Consider the following 13991-nt stretch of genomic DNA (forward strand, 5'->3'; position numbering starts at 1 on the left):
GGGTTCCCGGCCTGACCCTCTCTCCCAGACGTGGAAGGGGTCACCTCAGTCTGTCATCGGCCCGCTCCGGGCCTTCACCGGCTCCGGGGCGAGGGAGCCGGGCCAGGCGGGGCCGCCTCACCTTCCATGTAGAGGCCGTAGACGTAGGCACCCTCCCGGGGGGGCGCCGTCATGTCGTCCTTGTTCTTCTTGGTCACCTCCACCGCCAGGCACATCTTGTCCAGGGGCCACTCGTTCTTGCGGGCCATGGACTGCATGATGGCCGTCAGGAAGGACTGGGGGTTGAAGAAGCCGGCCAGCCACACGCTGGTGGGCAGGGCGAAGTCCGTGGTCCAAGCCTCCAGCTCCTGCGGGGGGGGGGGGGAGGGCGGGTGAGGGCCGGGCCCCAGAGGGCACGGGTTGGGGATTGGGGGAAGGTGGGGGGAAAGCAGGCTCTCACCCTGACGCGGAGCAGGAGGTCGGCGTACCAGGCGCCCAGGCCCAGCATGGAGGGGTAGGCCCGGCTCACCCAGGCCTCGGGAACGCTGTCCAGGTAGAGCGCGTTCGACAGGTCCTCCATGTCGGTCGTGATGGTCAGCTCCCCCTACCCGAGGCCCGGCGGGTTAGGGATGGAGTCGGGGGGGAGGGGAGGATCCCCACCCCAGCCCCCCTCCCCGCCATGGCCCGGCCCGCGCCGCCCCCACCTTGAGCCCCAGGTTCAGCTCCTTGAGGGAGCGGCGCATCTCGCTGGTCAGGATGTTCATGCGCTCGCACTCCTGGAAGGCCACCACCACGTAGGGGGTCTTCTCCGCCGCTTTGGCCATGATCTCGGCCATGTTGAACGGCTCCGGGAGCTTCTCCAGGATCTCGTCCAGGACGCTCTTGACCTGTCGGGCGGCCGCAGGCTCCCGTTGCCCGGGCAGCCGGGGGCTCCCGCCTCCCCCCACCGAAAGGCCGTGCCGCAAGGGGCGGGGAGGCCGGCGGTGGCGGCCGGCCTCACCTTCTCCTCCCGGGACACACCAGTGCCCCCGCCCTGGTCGGACTCCTTGGGCTGCAGCTCGAGGACGGTGCGGAACAGCTTCTCCGAGGTGACCGTCAGGAAGCCGATCTCCGCGTTGGGGTGCAGGCCGTAGAGGTACGGGCTCTCGGGGGGCAGGTTCTCGTCGATGTACTCGTGGTAGCCCTGCGCGGGGCCGGACGGCGTGAGGCCTCGGCGGGGACCGCCCCCTTCCCCCCCTCCCCGCCCCTCGGCGGCCCGCCTACCTTGTAGTCCGAGTTGGGGGGCAAGGGGAAGCCCGGGGCCAGGGCCGTCTCCCCCTCGAGCATCTCGGCGCGGATGTACTCGCCCAGGTAGGTGCGGCAGAGGCGCCGGTCCCAGTCGTCGGTGATGTGGCCGCCGTACATGATCTCGCCAAAAAGGTAGCGCAGGTCGTCCCAGGGCACCTGGAAAGGACCACCACAGCCCGTTAGCCCCGCCGCCCCCGCTCCCTTGGGACTGGGGCTGAGGGGAGGTGGCACGTTGTGGGGCTTCCATCCTGAGCGTGGGGAGAGAAGGGGACAGGTGGGTGGCCATCGCAGTCTCCATTTTGGGTTTGATCAGAGACCCGGGTTTGCCCGAAGCTGGAGTCCGGGGTATACACGCACTCACACTCTCTCTGTTAAGTGCTCACTACATGCCCAGCACTGTACTAAGCGCCGGGCTAGATACCAGATCATCTAGTCCCTCACAGTCCAAGGGGGAGGCCAAACTGGTCTTGAATCCTTACTTTACAGCTGTGGGCCAGAGAAGAGACTTCCCCCAGGTCCCACAGCAGCCGAGGGGCGGAGCCTGGATTAGAACCCAGGTCCCTCCCGACTCCCAGGAGCCCACCAGGCCCCTCTGCATCTCTCCCTTCCCTCCCCCAACAGAGGAGGCCAACCCAGTCGCGGGGCCGCGGACTCACCTTGGGGTTGGCCTCCAGGTAGTTGAAGAGGACGTTGATGGAGATGGTCAGGTCCCCGTTGTTGAAGGGGTAGGAGCGGTTCCACCCCTGCGCCCCAAACTTGCGGCGCTCGGCCACCACCGCGTGGAAGTAGCACAAGGCGAACAGGATGCACTTGAACTCCATCTCCTTGGTGCACATCTCCAGCGTGTCCTGCGGGAGGGGGGCGAGCCGTGGCCGGCGGGGCACGGTGGGAGGGACGCTGACCCTGGGCGTGCTTGGGGCGACCCCCTCAGCCAAGGCCAGAGAGACCGGCGCCCCACCTCGCTCAATCCATGGTACTTATTGCGCGCTTATTCCGTGCAGAGCACTGTACTAAGCGCTTGGGAAAATCCGGTGTAACAATTCAGTCGTAATTATTGAGCGCAGACTGTCTGCAGAGCACTGTACTGAGCACTTGGGAGAGTACAATATAAGAGTTGAACAGACGCATTGCCTGCCCATGAGCTTATGATGTCAGTAGACATTCCCAGATGGGCCGAGAAATGGAAAGGCCAGCTGGACTCCGGGTTTGGATTTTCAAGCCTGGTGTCCCTCTCTTCAGGGTCACCCGCTCCTGTCTGCACCCAGCAGAAACTCCTGGCCGGTGGTTTTAAAGCCCTTCCTTTAGGCTCTCTCCCTCTCACCTCCACCCCAGCTCGCCTCTCTGTACCTCTGTAAATCTTCCACCTCCATCTCCTTTCTCTGGTTCACGACCTTCCGGGGACTCCCACCCCCCCCCTTCCTCAAAACACTCGGGACCACCTCCTCCAGGCAGCCTTCCCTCCGGTCCAGGCCACTCCCAGATCTCCATCCCTTCTGCACTTTGGCGCACAATTCTCCCTGCGAGGATCCATTACGCACCCCTCTCCCTCTGGATCATCGGCTCTTTGAGGGCGGGGATCCTATCGGCTAAACGCTATTGTACTCGTCCAAGTGTTCAGTACAGAGCCCTGCCCGCTGCGGGTGCGCGATAAAGACCAGCGGTGGGCAGAATGCCAGGGCCCAGCCGGTCTGCCCTGCCTCCCCGGGAGCACGGGCATCTCTCCGGCCCGGGGTGGGTGAGATGGGCCAGCCCCGGGTCCTTCGGAGAAGCAGAGAACTCGTTTGCACGCCACTGCTCAGTTTTGCCCGTGTGCAGGAGGCAGGGGGAAGTGATCTTTGGCATACCTGGGTGAAGAGGTCCAGGGCCTTGTGCAGGTTGGCATACATGCCCGTGGGCGGCTCGTTGGTGATCTTGATGGCGTTCTCCAGGAGGCCCTGGGGGATGATGTGGCCCTCGGGGCTGGGGGCCGGCTCCGCGCTCATGTACACCCGGTAGTTGTCGTGGCTGCCGGTGCTGAAGCGCTCCACCTTCTTGTCCAGCGTGCCCAGCCACTTGGCCACCAGGTGGATGTTCTGCGGCCGAGACACGGGCCCTCGTCGTCGTCGTCCTCCTCCTCCTCCTTCCCGCTTCCTCCTCCTCACCTTGGCAACCCTCCTCCTCCCTCCGGTGACCATGCCGGGCGACCCCGGACCCGCATTAGGGAGGGACCCGGCCCCCGGGCCAGCAGTGACCGAGGCAGACGGGCCAGGGCAAGGATAACCCCCCCTCTCTGGTGGGAGCGGTGACAGAGCTGGGGAAGATCAGGTGCTGCCCAGGGCGGGGGATCTCGATCGCAGTGGTTACCTGCAGGATGACCCAGTGGCCCTCCTCCGCGGCCACATCGAGGGCTTTCTCGGCCACCACCTCCTGGCCCTGGCCCAGGGACACGTTGTGGATCTTGCCGTTGTCAATGGTGAAGCCCAGTTTCTTCCCTGAGGGGTGGAAAGGGGAGCCCGGGGCAGGAGACCCCCGGGGCCGCGGCTGAGCGAGGGGAGCCTGGGGAGAGGGTGCGGGATTGGCATCTCGTCGGTGCTCACGCCCCTCTCCCCGCTTACCCAACGCCTCCACGTCCTTCAGGGGGTCGACCCCTGGGGACAGGATGAAGAAGATGGGGGTGGAGGGGCTGCTTTCCTCGTATGACTTGGAGAACTCGACGCTGCGGCCTTCCACGAACTTGCTCCCCATCTTCTCCTCCACAAAGTTCCTGAGGATGAGGGCCCCCCCCCCCCCCCCCCGCCCATCAGGGTCGACCCGGGACCAACTGGCGGTGGGGGACGGGGATGGGAGTCATCATCTCCATCCCTCTCCCCTGCCGACCGAGCCCCTGGTCTCCCCGGGGCTCTGAGAGAAGCGAGGCCTTGTGGTAGAGCCTGGTTTTTGGGAGTCAAAGGACCTGGGTTCTAATCCCAGCTCTGCCGCTTGTCTGTCACCTTGGGCAACTCACTTCTCTGGGCCTCAGTTACCTCAGCTGGAAAATGGGGATTAAGATTGTGGAGCCCCGTGTGGGACAGGGACTGTGACCAAACTGATTAACTTATATCAACCCAGCGCTTGGTACAGCGCCTGGCACAGAGTAAGCGCTTAACAAGTGCCATTGCAAAACTAAAGGTGCTTGATAAAGACCAGGGATTGATGGAACGCCAGGACTGTTCGGAAACCTGGTGTCCCCAATTGCCTCTGGGGCTCCCAGCAGGTTTCCCCCGGCTCCTGAGGAGCCAGGGGGTTGGGGGAGGGGGGAGACTCCCCCCGGCCCGGGACAGGTGAGATGGAGATGGGAGCGACAGAGGTGGAAGTGGGAGTTGGTTCCGCTCCCCAGGGCCGGGCCGCGACGTACTTGATGGCGTAGGTCATGCGGTCGGGCCGCATACAACGCATCATGCAGAGCTTCTGCAGCGCCGTCTTGTTCTTCCACTCCTTCGGGAACACCTCCTTCTCCGGCGCCTCCGACTCCACAAACTTCTTCCACCGCTTAGCCGAGCCCTCGATGTCGCCGTCCAAGTTCTTGAACTCCTCCATGTCGGAGAGGACCTGGGGAGGACCCGCAGCCTGGGACCTCAGCGCCCTCCTCCCGCAGAGAACGGCCCCGGGGGTGGGTCCCCCGGCCCTCGCCTCATTGGCTCCAGGTGGGTTAGGGGCGGGCGGTCCTGCCGGGAGGCAGGAGGATGGATTCAGTGACCTCCCCCAGCCCCTGCTAGCCCTGAAATCGTGGCCTAGAGGAGAGAGCGTGAGCCTTGGAGTCAGAAGGACCTGGATTCTAATCCCGGCTCTGCCACTTGTCTGCTCTGTGACCTTGGGTAAGTCACTTTACTTCTCTGGGCCTCAGTTACCTCTGCTGTAAAATGGGGATAAGAATGTGAGGCCCATGTAGGACAGGGACTGTGTCCAACCTGATTATCTTTTATCTACCCCAGCACGCATTACAGTGCTTGGCACATAGTCGGCGCTTAACAGATACCGTAATTATTATTATAAGATTTGAGTGCTCCGACATTGGGGGGCTCCTTGAGGACTCTGTAAGACTGGCTCCCGCATGTTTGGGTTGAATTCTGCCTGCAGTGAACCCCTCTTTCTTCCATGCCCATCTCTCTGGCCCGTCCCCGTCACCGAGATGCCTGTTAAACAAGTCGTTGCCATCTTATCTGCTTCCCGGGGCCGGGCATGGGGGAGGCCGGGTCGTGGGCAAACCTTAATGCCTCCCCAGCCCTGGGGCAGCAGGAAGTCCACCGGGGAAGCGAGTCCGGCCTTGAATGGGAACCGTAGGAGAAAGTCCAGCTCGGTCGCGTTCAGCTCCTTCTTCATGGACAGGACCTGAGCAGGGGTTGGGGATGGTAGAGGTGGGGTCGGGGGGAGCTTGGGGCATTACCGGGATCCCTGGGGCATCTTGGCTACAGAGGGGTGAGGGGCGGGAGGCAGCGGGCGAGCACCACCCTCTCCCCACCTGGTCAATCTGTGACACCCCCTCCCGGCCAGGCTCCGGCCGGTCGGCGGTGGCTACCTGAAATGCCACCTGGGCCAGGAAGATGAGCTTGTCCCTTTCAAACAGGCCCCGGGCCGTGTACATGAAGACGGAGTAGGTGATCTCGTCCGTCAGGTTGACCACCCGCAGCTTCACCTCCGCGGCCGGGGCGGTCCTCTGGATGGCCTTCTCGAAGACCACGTGGAAGGCCTGGCGGGAGGCAGGGAGGGGCGGGTGGTCTCTCACGCATCCGTCCTCCAGTGCGGGGCGGGGCTGGTCACCCTCCGGTCCGTTCGGTTTAGGTTTGACGGGGCGGGGGGAAGGTGGCGGGGCTGGCGGTGTCCAACGGGGTGGGCCAGCGGGCCCCGGGATACAAGTCCATTTGCCATTCCATGGGCCGGGGGGCGGGGGGGGGGACGGCGGGGTGATGGACCTGGCCAGGGTCCAGGGAGCCACGATACGCCCCCAGGGCCAGGCGCAGTAGGTGGACCGGGACGGGACCGAGGAACTGTGGAGCCAAAAGCTTCTGGCCACTCGGCCCGCCCACCCGGCTGTTACCTTCAGGGAGAACTGGTAGATGGGGTTGATCTTGTTGAGGTCGTTGAGGATGAAGTAGAGCATGGAGGCCCTCTCGGCGGCCGGCCGGTAGTTCTCCCGGGCCTCGTTGATCTTCACCTCGGTGATCTTGGCCTCCCTCACCTCGAGGCAGAGCGGAGATCACCCAGGTGGGACCGGCCCGACCCCCCCGCTTTTAGGGGAGGGGTCACCCGCTTCAACCCCCGCCCCCACGGCCGCGGCCCCACCTTCTCCTCGATCTCGTTGGCCGTCCGCTTGGTGATCTCCAGATTCTCCACCAGGGCCGTGTCTCCCAGGAAGTTGCCCGAGGCGGCGGAGAGGCGGGCCAGGAGCGAGTCCTCCAGCTCCTTCAGCACGATCTTAAACTCGTTCTGGGACTTGGTCAGGTTGGCCTGGTGGCGGACATCGAGACCGGGAGTCGGCTGCCTGCCTGACCTCTCCCAAGAGGGAGAGATCGGGCTCGGCCCAAGAGAAATCAGCCTGGGAGCGAGCCCTCATTCCGCCAAAAAATTGACACCTCCTTCGTTTGCTCCTCCTGCCCCAGGAGACTGATAGCTCCTTGAGGGCAGGGATTATTCATTCAGTCATTCAATCGTATTTATTGAACGTTTACTGTGCGAAGAGCACTGTATTAAGCGCTTGGGAGAGTACAATACAACAATAAACAGGCACATTCCCCGGCCAGGATCGTGTCTATGAACTCTACTGCCCTCTCCCCAGTGCTCGGTACAGTCCTCTGCACTCAGACAGTCAGCTCCTCGAGGGCGGGGATCGTATTCTAGGAACTCCAACTCTTCCAAGTGCTCAGTTCAGTGCTCTGCACGTAGTAGACTGTCAGCTCCTCGAGGGAAGGGATCGTGTCTACTACCTCTTTTGGACTCTCCCAAGTGCTCCGCTCCCACTAAGGGCTCAGGTAAGTGCCACCATGAGGCTCGAGAGGTCGATGGCAAACTGGGCTTGTCTCGGAGGTGGTTGGCGGGCTTGGGAGGCTCATGACTGAGCCCCTGAGCCCCAGGTGGGACGGGGATCGCGTCCAACCCGATTTGCTCGTCTCCACCCCAGCGCTTAGTACAGTGCCTGGCACGTTAACAAATACCCGATCGCTTCTATGTCGGGCCTCCCCCGGCCTGGCCCTTGCAGGACCCTGGCTGGCCCACCCCCTCCCCAGCCCCCCTCTCCCGCCCCCACCTTGAGCTGCTCCAGGTCCGGACGCTCCTTGGCCACCACGGCCGCCAGGAGCTGGTCCTCCAGCCCGTCCCTGGTGACGAGGAAGTTGATGAGGGTGCACTGGGCTTGCATCTCGGGCTTGTAGTGCGGGTTGAAGTACTTGGTGTGCAGGATCAGGCGGAAGTCGGGATGGTACTCCACCTCCTTGTCTCCCACCCGGATGAACCTGAGGCGGGGTGGGGGGGGAGGCGGTGGGAGGGGAAGGTTCCTCAGGGCCCCGGCTGGAGGATGTCACCCCACCAAAGGCCCCATTCATTCAATTGCATTGATTGAGCGCTTACTGTGTGCAAAGCACTGTACTAAGTGCTTGGGAGATTACCATATAACAGTAGACACATTCCCTGCCCACAGTGCGCTTATAGTCGAGAGACCCCAGCCCTCAGTCTCCCCATTTCCCCAGTACCCTTCAGCCCCTTAGCCCAGCAGTTCAGGAGTGGCGGTGGGGGAAAGATTAGGGTTGGGAGGTGGGTTTTCGGGTGGGGGTGAGGGGGGGTCTGCCCCCAGCTGGGAGAGTAGCGGTAATCTACTCCAGATCAAACCGCCCACCGCACTCGTCGCCTTGCATCCTTGGACCCTCTAGCCTGTAAATTCGCTTTGGGCAGGGAATATATCCGTTTAGCCTTCTTTAGTACTCTCCCAAGCGCGCTTAATACTTAATATTAGTATTAAGCACTTAACACTGAGTGCTCTGCAAGCGCTCAATAAATACGACTGACTGATTCGGATCAAAGGAAGCCTCCGAGACCGGGGAAGATTGACTAGCCCGCCCGGAGGGAGAGTGGCCAAGAAATCAACTTACTTCCCCTTTTTAATGGTGTTTCTGCCGAGCAGGGGGTCTAGCACGGGCTCCACCGTCTCCCCGATGTTCTCGATGAGCAACGTGACGCCGTCCGAGATGGCCCGCTCGATGGTGTCCAGGTAGCTGGAGGGGGAAGGGGCGGTGTGTTACTCAGGAGGGGGCTGGGCGGGGGATTCCACAGTCTGGGCTAAGCAGAGCGGGGATCGCGTCTACCGACTCCATTGTATTGGACTCTTCCCAGTGCTTAGTACAGTGCTCAGCACCCAGCTCGATAAATACCTCTGATTGACTGACTGATTGATCATCTACCAGGGCAACTGTGGGACGCCCGGGCTGGTAAATTCGGGGTTTATTTGCAAGCCCTGGATAAATGGCTCAGAAGCTGTGGCGGTGATGTTCACTAAGCAGGTAGAGGCCAGGGACTTGAGGGCCGGCAGAAGGAGCTGGAGGGGTTCAGACAGCACCCCCGATCTTCCCCTGGGGTGGGGACGACCCGACCCGGGGAGGGGGCCAGCGGGCCTGCGTACTTTCTCTGCCCGAGGCGAATGGCTTTGAGGTTGTCGCCGTATTTGTTTTTGATCCACTTGACGCCCTGCAGCTGGGCGTCCACGATGAGGGGCCAGCGCTCCGTGCTGCACAAGATGGTGGCGTTCTCGGTGGACATGCGGTCGCTGGGCAGGCCCTGGTTGTTCCACGTGGCCACGTCCGCGTCGTCCGTCAGCAGGCTCAGGGGGTCCAGGCCCTCGGTGATCGGGATGGGGATCTGCGGCGGGAAGGAGCCCACCGCCCCCATTTCACTTTAGCTGGGGGGGGGTGGGGGGCGGTGGGAGGCCCATTCTCGCCCGGACACCCCTGCGAAAGGCACGCCGGGACCCAAAAACCCATCTCTATGAAGCGGGCCAGAGAGGAGGCCCAGTCTGCTCTGCCCTTGCCCTTCTGGCTTACCCCAAGCCCGTCACTTCACCTCTCTGGGCCTCCATTTGCTCATCTGTGATATGGACACAATGGCACCCGCCTCCCCCCCCCCCCCCCAAGGACGTGGCATGGCGGGCAGAATGCCAGTGTGGGAACCGGAGGACCCTGGGTTTAAGCACACAGGAAGTGCTCAATAAATACGATTGACTGACCTCAGTTTCCTCACCTGCAAAACGGGGAGGCAAGGGGTTGAAAAATGCATGGAAAAAAAATAATCAATCAATGGTATTTGAGTTTACTGTGTCAGAGCACTTTACTAAGTACTGGGAGAGTACAAGCTTACTGTGTCAGAGCACTTTACTAAGCACTGGGAGAGTACAACACAACTAGGCTGCGAGCTTGTTGTGGGCAGGGAGCTTAGTACAGTGCTCTGCATACAACAAGCGCTCACTAAATACGATTGAATGAACAATCTAACAGACCCGTTCCCTGCCGACAACGAGCTCGGAAGCGTGATGCAAATGCAAGACTTACCCATACGGTAGGGACAAAGAGGGGTTGTGGGAGAGAGGGCGGGGGTCCCTGGGGCGGCAGGGGGGACCCCTCCACCCGGGGTCACCTTTAGTTGGTTCAGGTAGGGGACCCAGAACTTGTCCATCAGCTCGTTGCGGTATTTCTTGGTGAAGTAGCCGACGTAGGAGACGAAAGCCGATATGAGCAGCACATCGCCGCACAGCGTCACGCCCTGCCCCCTGAAGCTTTCCACCGACTCGGCCCAGCGGACGTTCTCGGAGGCCAGGCCCCCCACCAGCCTGGAAGTCCCGGGGGCTCTGGTCAGTGGGGCGCTGGTTTCGGGAAGGGTCTTTCCGTTGCGTCTTTCCGTCAGTTGGCGTTGTTTCCTGGACGCCCCCCGCCCCCAGCTCTCTAGATTCCAAACCCCTCAGGGGCGAGAAACGTGTCTGCCGATTCTGTTTTACCGGACTCTTCCAAGCGCTGGGCCCAGTGCTCCGCCCACGCTGAGCGCTCAGTAAAAACCACTGATTGAACGGGAGCACCCGGGACCCCCGCCCACCCCACGGGCATCACCTGTTGGCCAAGGAAATGACCATGTTGGTGGCGTCTGCCTCCTGCTGGCACTTGATCTTCTCTGCCGTCGCCTTCTCGAATTCAGTCGTGAGCGTGCTCAGGTTGGCGTTCAGCTCCTGGAGAAATGGCCCGGGGGGGAGGTGCCCTTAGACAGAAAGACTCCTCCCCGTGCTCCCATGCTCCTCTCCGGGGAGACTCCTCCAGAGTCAAGACAAGAGTGTCTCTTGGTTCCTTTCTCCAGAGACTGTAAGCTCCAAGAGCGCCTCCATGCTCCCCTCTCAGAAGATGCCCAACAAACCGCCTGTCTCCCCTCTCTGGAGACACCCCCCCCCCCAAAAAAGCCCCAAGAGTGCCTCCACGCCCTCCCTCCTGGGAGACCCCCACCCCCAAAAAGTGCCTCCTTGGCTCCCCTCTCCAGAGACCCCGCTCAGACCATCACCACACGGGAGGGTCATCGACCTGAACAGGCCGAGCAGTGGGGCACGGGGGAGGGTGGTCCCCCAGAGGGTCAGCCCCCGGCCCGGCCTCGGCCCCCCCCGACGTACGGCGATTTTGTTCTTGATGCGGGAGAGCTTATCCTGGGCCTCGGCCAGCTCGGCGTTGGCCTCCTCCAGGGCCTGCCGTTTGGGGGCCACGTTGCAGTAGACCTCGTAGAAGCGCACGATGTTGATGCACCACGAGCACAGGCCCGCCGCTGCCGCTGACTTGGAGCGGATGAACTCGGGGTCAAAGGTCGGGTTGCCTTGGTACGGCCTTAGGGGAGAAGGGAGGGGATGGGGGCGGGCGCGGAGGCCGGTCGGACGGTCAGTCGGCCCGCGGCGAGAGGAGAAAGGCCCGTCGCGCTCTGTCTGTGGGTGAGGGTTGGGGGTTCTACGGTAAGTCGGTCAGTGGTATCTATTGAGCGCTTACTGTGAGCAGAGCACTGGGATAAGTGCTGGGCAGTGGACAATAGAACACATAGAGAGACCCATTCTTCTCAGAGACAGTCCGGGACAGAGGAGGGCGAGCGAGGAAGCGGGGAGGGCGGCGGGGAAGACGGGCACGGCGGCCCACGGCCGCTGGGTGGAGGCTACATCTGCTCTTTCCCAGACTCCTGAGGCTAGAAGGGGGCCTTTGGGGGTCATCGCATCCATCCCCCTGCCTTTAGACGCCCCGGCCCAGAGAATGAACCTCTCCTGTTTCAAAAGCCTTTGGAGGAGCGGAGATTCCCCCGCCAGCCTCAGTGGCCCTGTTGGATGCCTACCTCCTCCTCTTCATCCTCAGGAGGCCAATTTCCGCCCCAGTTCCCTGCCCTCAGTGACGTTTACGGTCGGATGGACCCAGTGTGGACCTCCTCTCGCAGTCTGGGAGGGTCCCGTGGGCCTTCCCTCCTGCCCGGGATCCTTGGGGTGCCAGAGGTCCCGGGGGGCTTACGCAAAGGCTTTCAGGCAGGCTTCGGGGATGTGCTCCTTGTCAAACTTCTTCAGGGCGTCGAGGAAGGTGTCCACCTTGCCCATCATGATCTTGGCGGCCTTCCAGCTCTTGTCCTTCGGGATCTTGCCCCCCGGGGCCGTCAGGATCATCACGGCAGCCGTCACGTTGACCACGGCGTCGGGGGGAGACCCGAAGGACTTCAGCTCCGTCAGGTTGTTCTGTGGGGGGGTATGGATGGATGGAGGGGCGGATGGGTAGGAGGACAGATGGACAGATATACAGACATATGAGTGGATGGATGGGTGTTGGGGGGGGTCCACCTCACCTGTCCCTAGACTGTGAGCTCGCTGTGGGCAAGGATTGTGTCTACTGTTCTATTGCCCTCTCCTAAATGCTCAGTACAGTGCTCTGCACACGGTAAGCGCTCAAAAAATACAATTGACTCTCTGGCAGCGGTCGCCTCTGGCCAGGGTCTCCGTCCTGTCCGGCCCTGCCTTGCCAAGGCTGCGGGGAGGCGAAAGGGGGTGCTCCGGGGGGGGCTGGGTTTTACCTTGTTGAGGGTGTCCAGAGCTTCTTGGGCGGCCAGCAGGGCCGGTTCTGCTTTGGCCAGGTCGGTCTCGCAAGCCTTTTGTTTCTCTGTGACATTCTGAGGGCAGAGAGAAGAAACCTGGCTCCGGGCCCGCCTTCCGCCCGCCAAACCCGGGGCCGCTTCCTCTCGCCGCTGAGCCCCCCGAAACCGAGAGTCAGTGCTCACAAACGCGGAGGTCATGGCCAACTGGAGAGTGGCAGGTGTGCGTTAAAAACACACACACACACACATCCTCACACTTGCGAAAACATCCACCCACTTGCCCAGACTCACCCTCTTGCACCCTTGTGCTTTCAAACTGTCGAACCGTGCACCCACAATTCCCCCCCCCACGCCCAACTGGCACTCGTGAAGTCACACGACGCACCCAGTTCCCACACGTGCCCACCCACACAGCTCCCGAGCACCCCCACAACTCGCTCCCACCCAGGAACCCCCACCACACAGTCGCGCCCACAGACGCATACCCGCTCCTACCCTTCTGTGCACACGCTTGCTCCAGCACACTTCGTGCACCCGCGCTCACTCAAGTCATACAGTCAGGAGCGATGCCCTCATCGCACAGGGCGGCCCCGGGTCCCGACGGGCGGATTCCCGGCCGGCCGGTACCTTGTTGATGACCTCGACCTTTGCCTCCTCCTCGTCGGCGATGGCCTTCTCCCGGCTGACCTTCTCCGTCTCCACCCCGACCACCTGGATGAGTTTGTCGGCGTCCTGGTTCTTCTGGAGGAGCTCCAGCTCCTGGACCGCCAGCTTGGCCTTCAGGTCATCCACCTGGGGACGGCGGGCCTCGATCGTGCCCACCCTCCGGGACCACCCCCTCCCAGCGCCTCGGGGGGTAGCGGGGGTGCCGTCTCCCTGGAGCCCCGAGCCGAGCGAAGCGGGGAGGGTCCGCACCTGCGAGGCCGTGCTCTGCAGCTTGAGGAGGCCGTTCTCCAGGCGGTCGATTTTGGCCGCCAGCTCCCGCCGCTTCTTGGAGAGCAGGTTCTGGTAGAGCTTGATCTGCTCCAGGAAGGTCTTCGGGGTCGTGTAGTTGTAACGGCGTTCCGTGGCCAGGTAGACCCGCGACATCTCATTCACCGTCGTGTGCACGTAGGCCATGAACTGGCTGATGGACACCTTGACTTCCGGCTGTGGGGACAAGGCGCGGACCGGTCAGTGCCGCCGCCCCCCCGGCCCGGCCACCTGGGACCACCCGTTCGCTCAGCGCTCCCCGCCGGCCGTACGGGAGGGTGGCTGACCTCGATCCCCTCGGTCTCCTCCAGGAAGCGGGCGCTGACAGACACCAGGGCGTCCTGGGGCCACTCGTGGAACCAGTCGATGGCCGTGCAGTTGACGACGGCGGGGAACTTCCGGGCACGCACCCGCAGCGTGGAGCCCACCGGGGAGAAGCAGAGGACCACCTGCCCGTCCCCACGGACACTCAGCTCGGTGGGCCGAGGCACGGGCAGGGGTCTCTCGGGAGGTGACCGGACGCGGGGGCCGGACCGGTGGGGCAGCGCGGCCGGGCGGAGGGGGCGCGGGGCCGGCCCCCGGGGCTAGTCGATTAACCTCGGGGGGGGGGGGGCCTCGATTTCCCCATCTGTAAACCGCAGGGGTAACGATCTCTGCTCCCCCTCCCATTT

The 13991-nt window shown here is 62.8% G+C and overlaps 1 protein-coding gene across 1 annotated transcript in view; it reads right to left on the reverse strand.

Moving 5' to 3' along the window:
* The window catches only part of DNAH17 (dynein axonemal heavy chain 17), a 59422-nt gene that overhangs the window by 783 nt on the left and 44648 nt on the right, over nucleotides 1–13991 (reverse strand). Inside the window, 25 exon segments of the mRNA XM_029056831.2 lie at nucleotides 122–347; nucleotides 440–583; nucleotides 684–866; nucleotides 980–1162; nucleotides 1243–1422; nucleotides 1923–2114; nucleotides 3111–3338; nucleotides 3610–3737; nucleotides 3861–4009; nucleotides 4640–4833; nucleotides 5491–5613; nucleotides 5801–5971; nucleotides 6320–6460; nucleotides 6565–6729; nucleotides 7526–7730; nucleotides 8364–8486; nucleotides 8891–9126; nucleotides 9898–10090; nucleotides 10365–10480; nucleotides 10910–11117; nucleotides 11778–11995; nucleotides 12328–12423; nucleotides 12976–13140; nucleotides 13264–13497; nucleotides 13608–13769. Of these exon segments, the coding sequence (XP_028912664.1) occupies nucleotides 122–347; nucleotides 440–583; nucleotides 684–866; nucleotides 980–1162; nucleotides 1243–1422; nucleotides 1923–2114; nucleotides 3111–3338; nucleotides 3610–3737; nucleotides 3861–4009; nucleotides 4640–4833; nucleotides 5491–5613; nucleotides 5801–5971; nucleotides 6320–6460; nucleotides 6565–6729; nucleotides 7526–7730; nucleotides 8364–8486; nucleotides 8891–9126; nucleotides 9898–10090; nucleotides 10365–10480; nucleotides 10910–11117; nucleotides 11778–11995; nucleotides 12328–12423; nucleotides 12976–13140; nucleotides 13264–13497; nucleotides 13608–13769 (4363 nt within the window).

This window comes from Ornithorhynchus anatinus, unplaced genomic scaffold (assembly GCF_004115215.2).
Source record: "Ornithorhynchus anatinus isolate Pmale09 unplaced genomic scaffold, mOrnAna1.pri.v4 scaffold_264_arrow_ctg1, whole genome shotgun sequence".
Classification (NCBI taxonomy): domain Eukaryota; kingdom Metazoa; phylum Chordata; class Mammalia; order Monotremata; family Ornithorhynchidae; genus Ornithorhynchus; species Ornithorhynchus anatinus.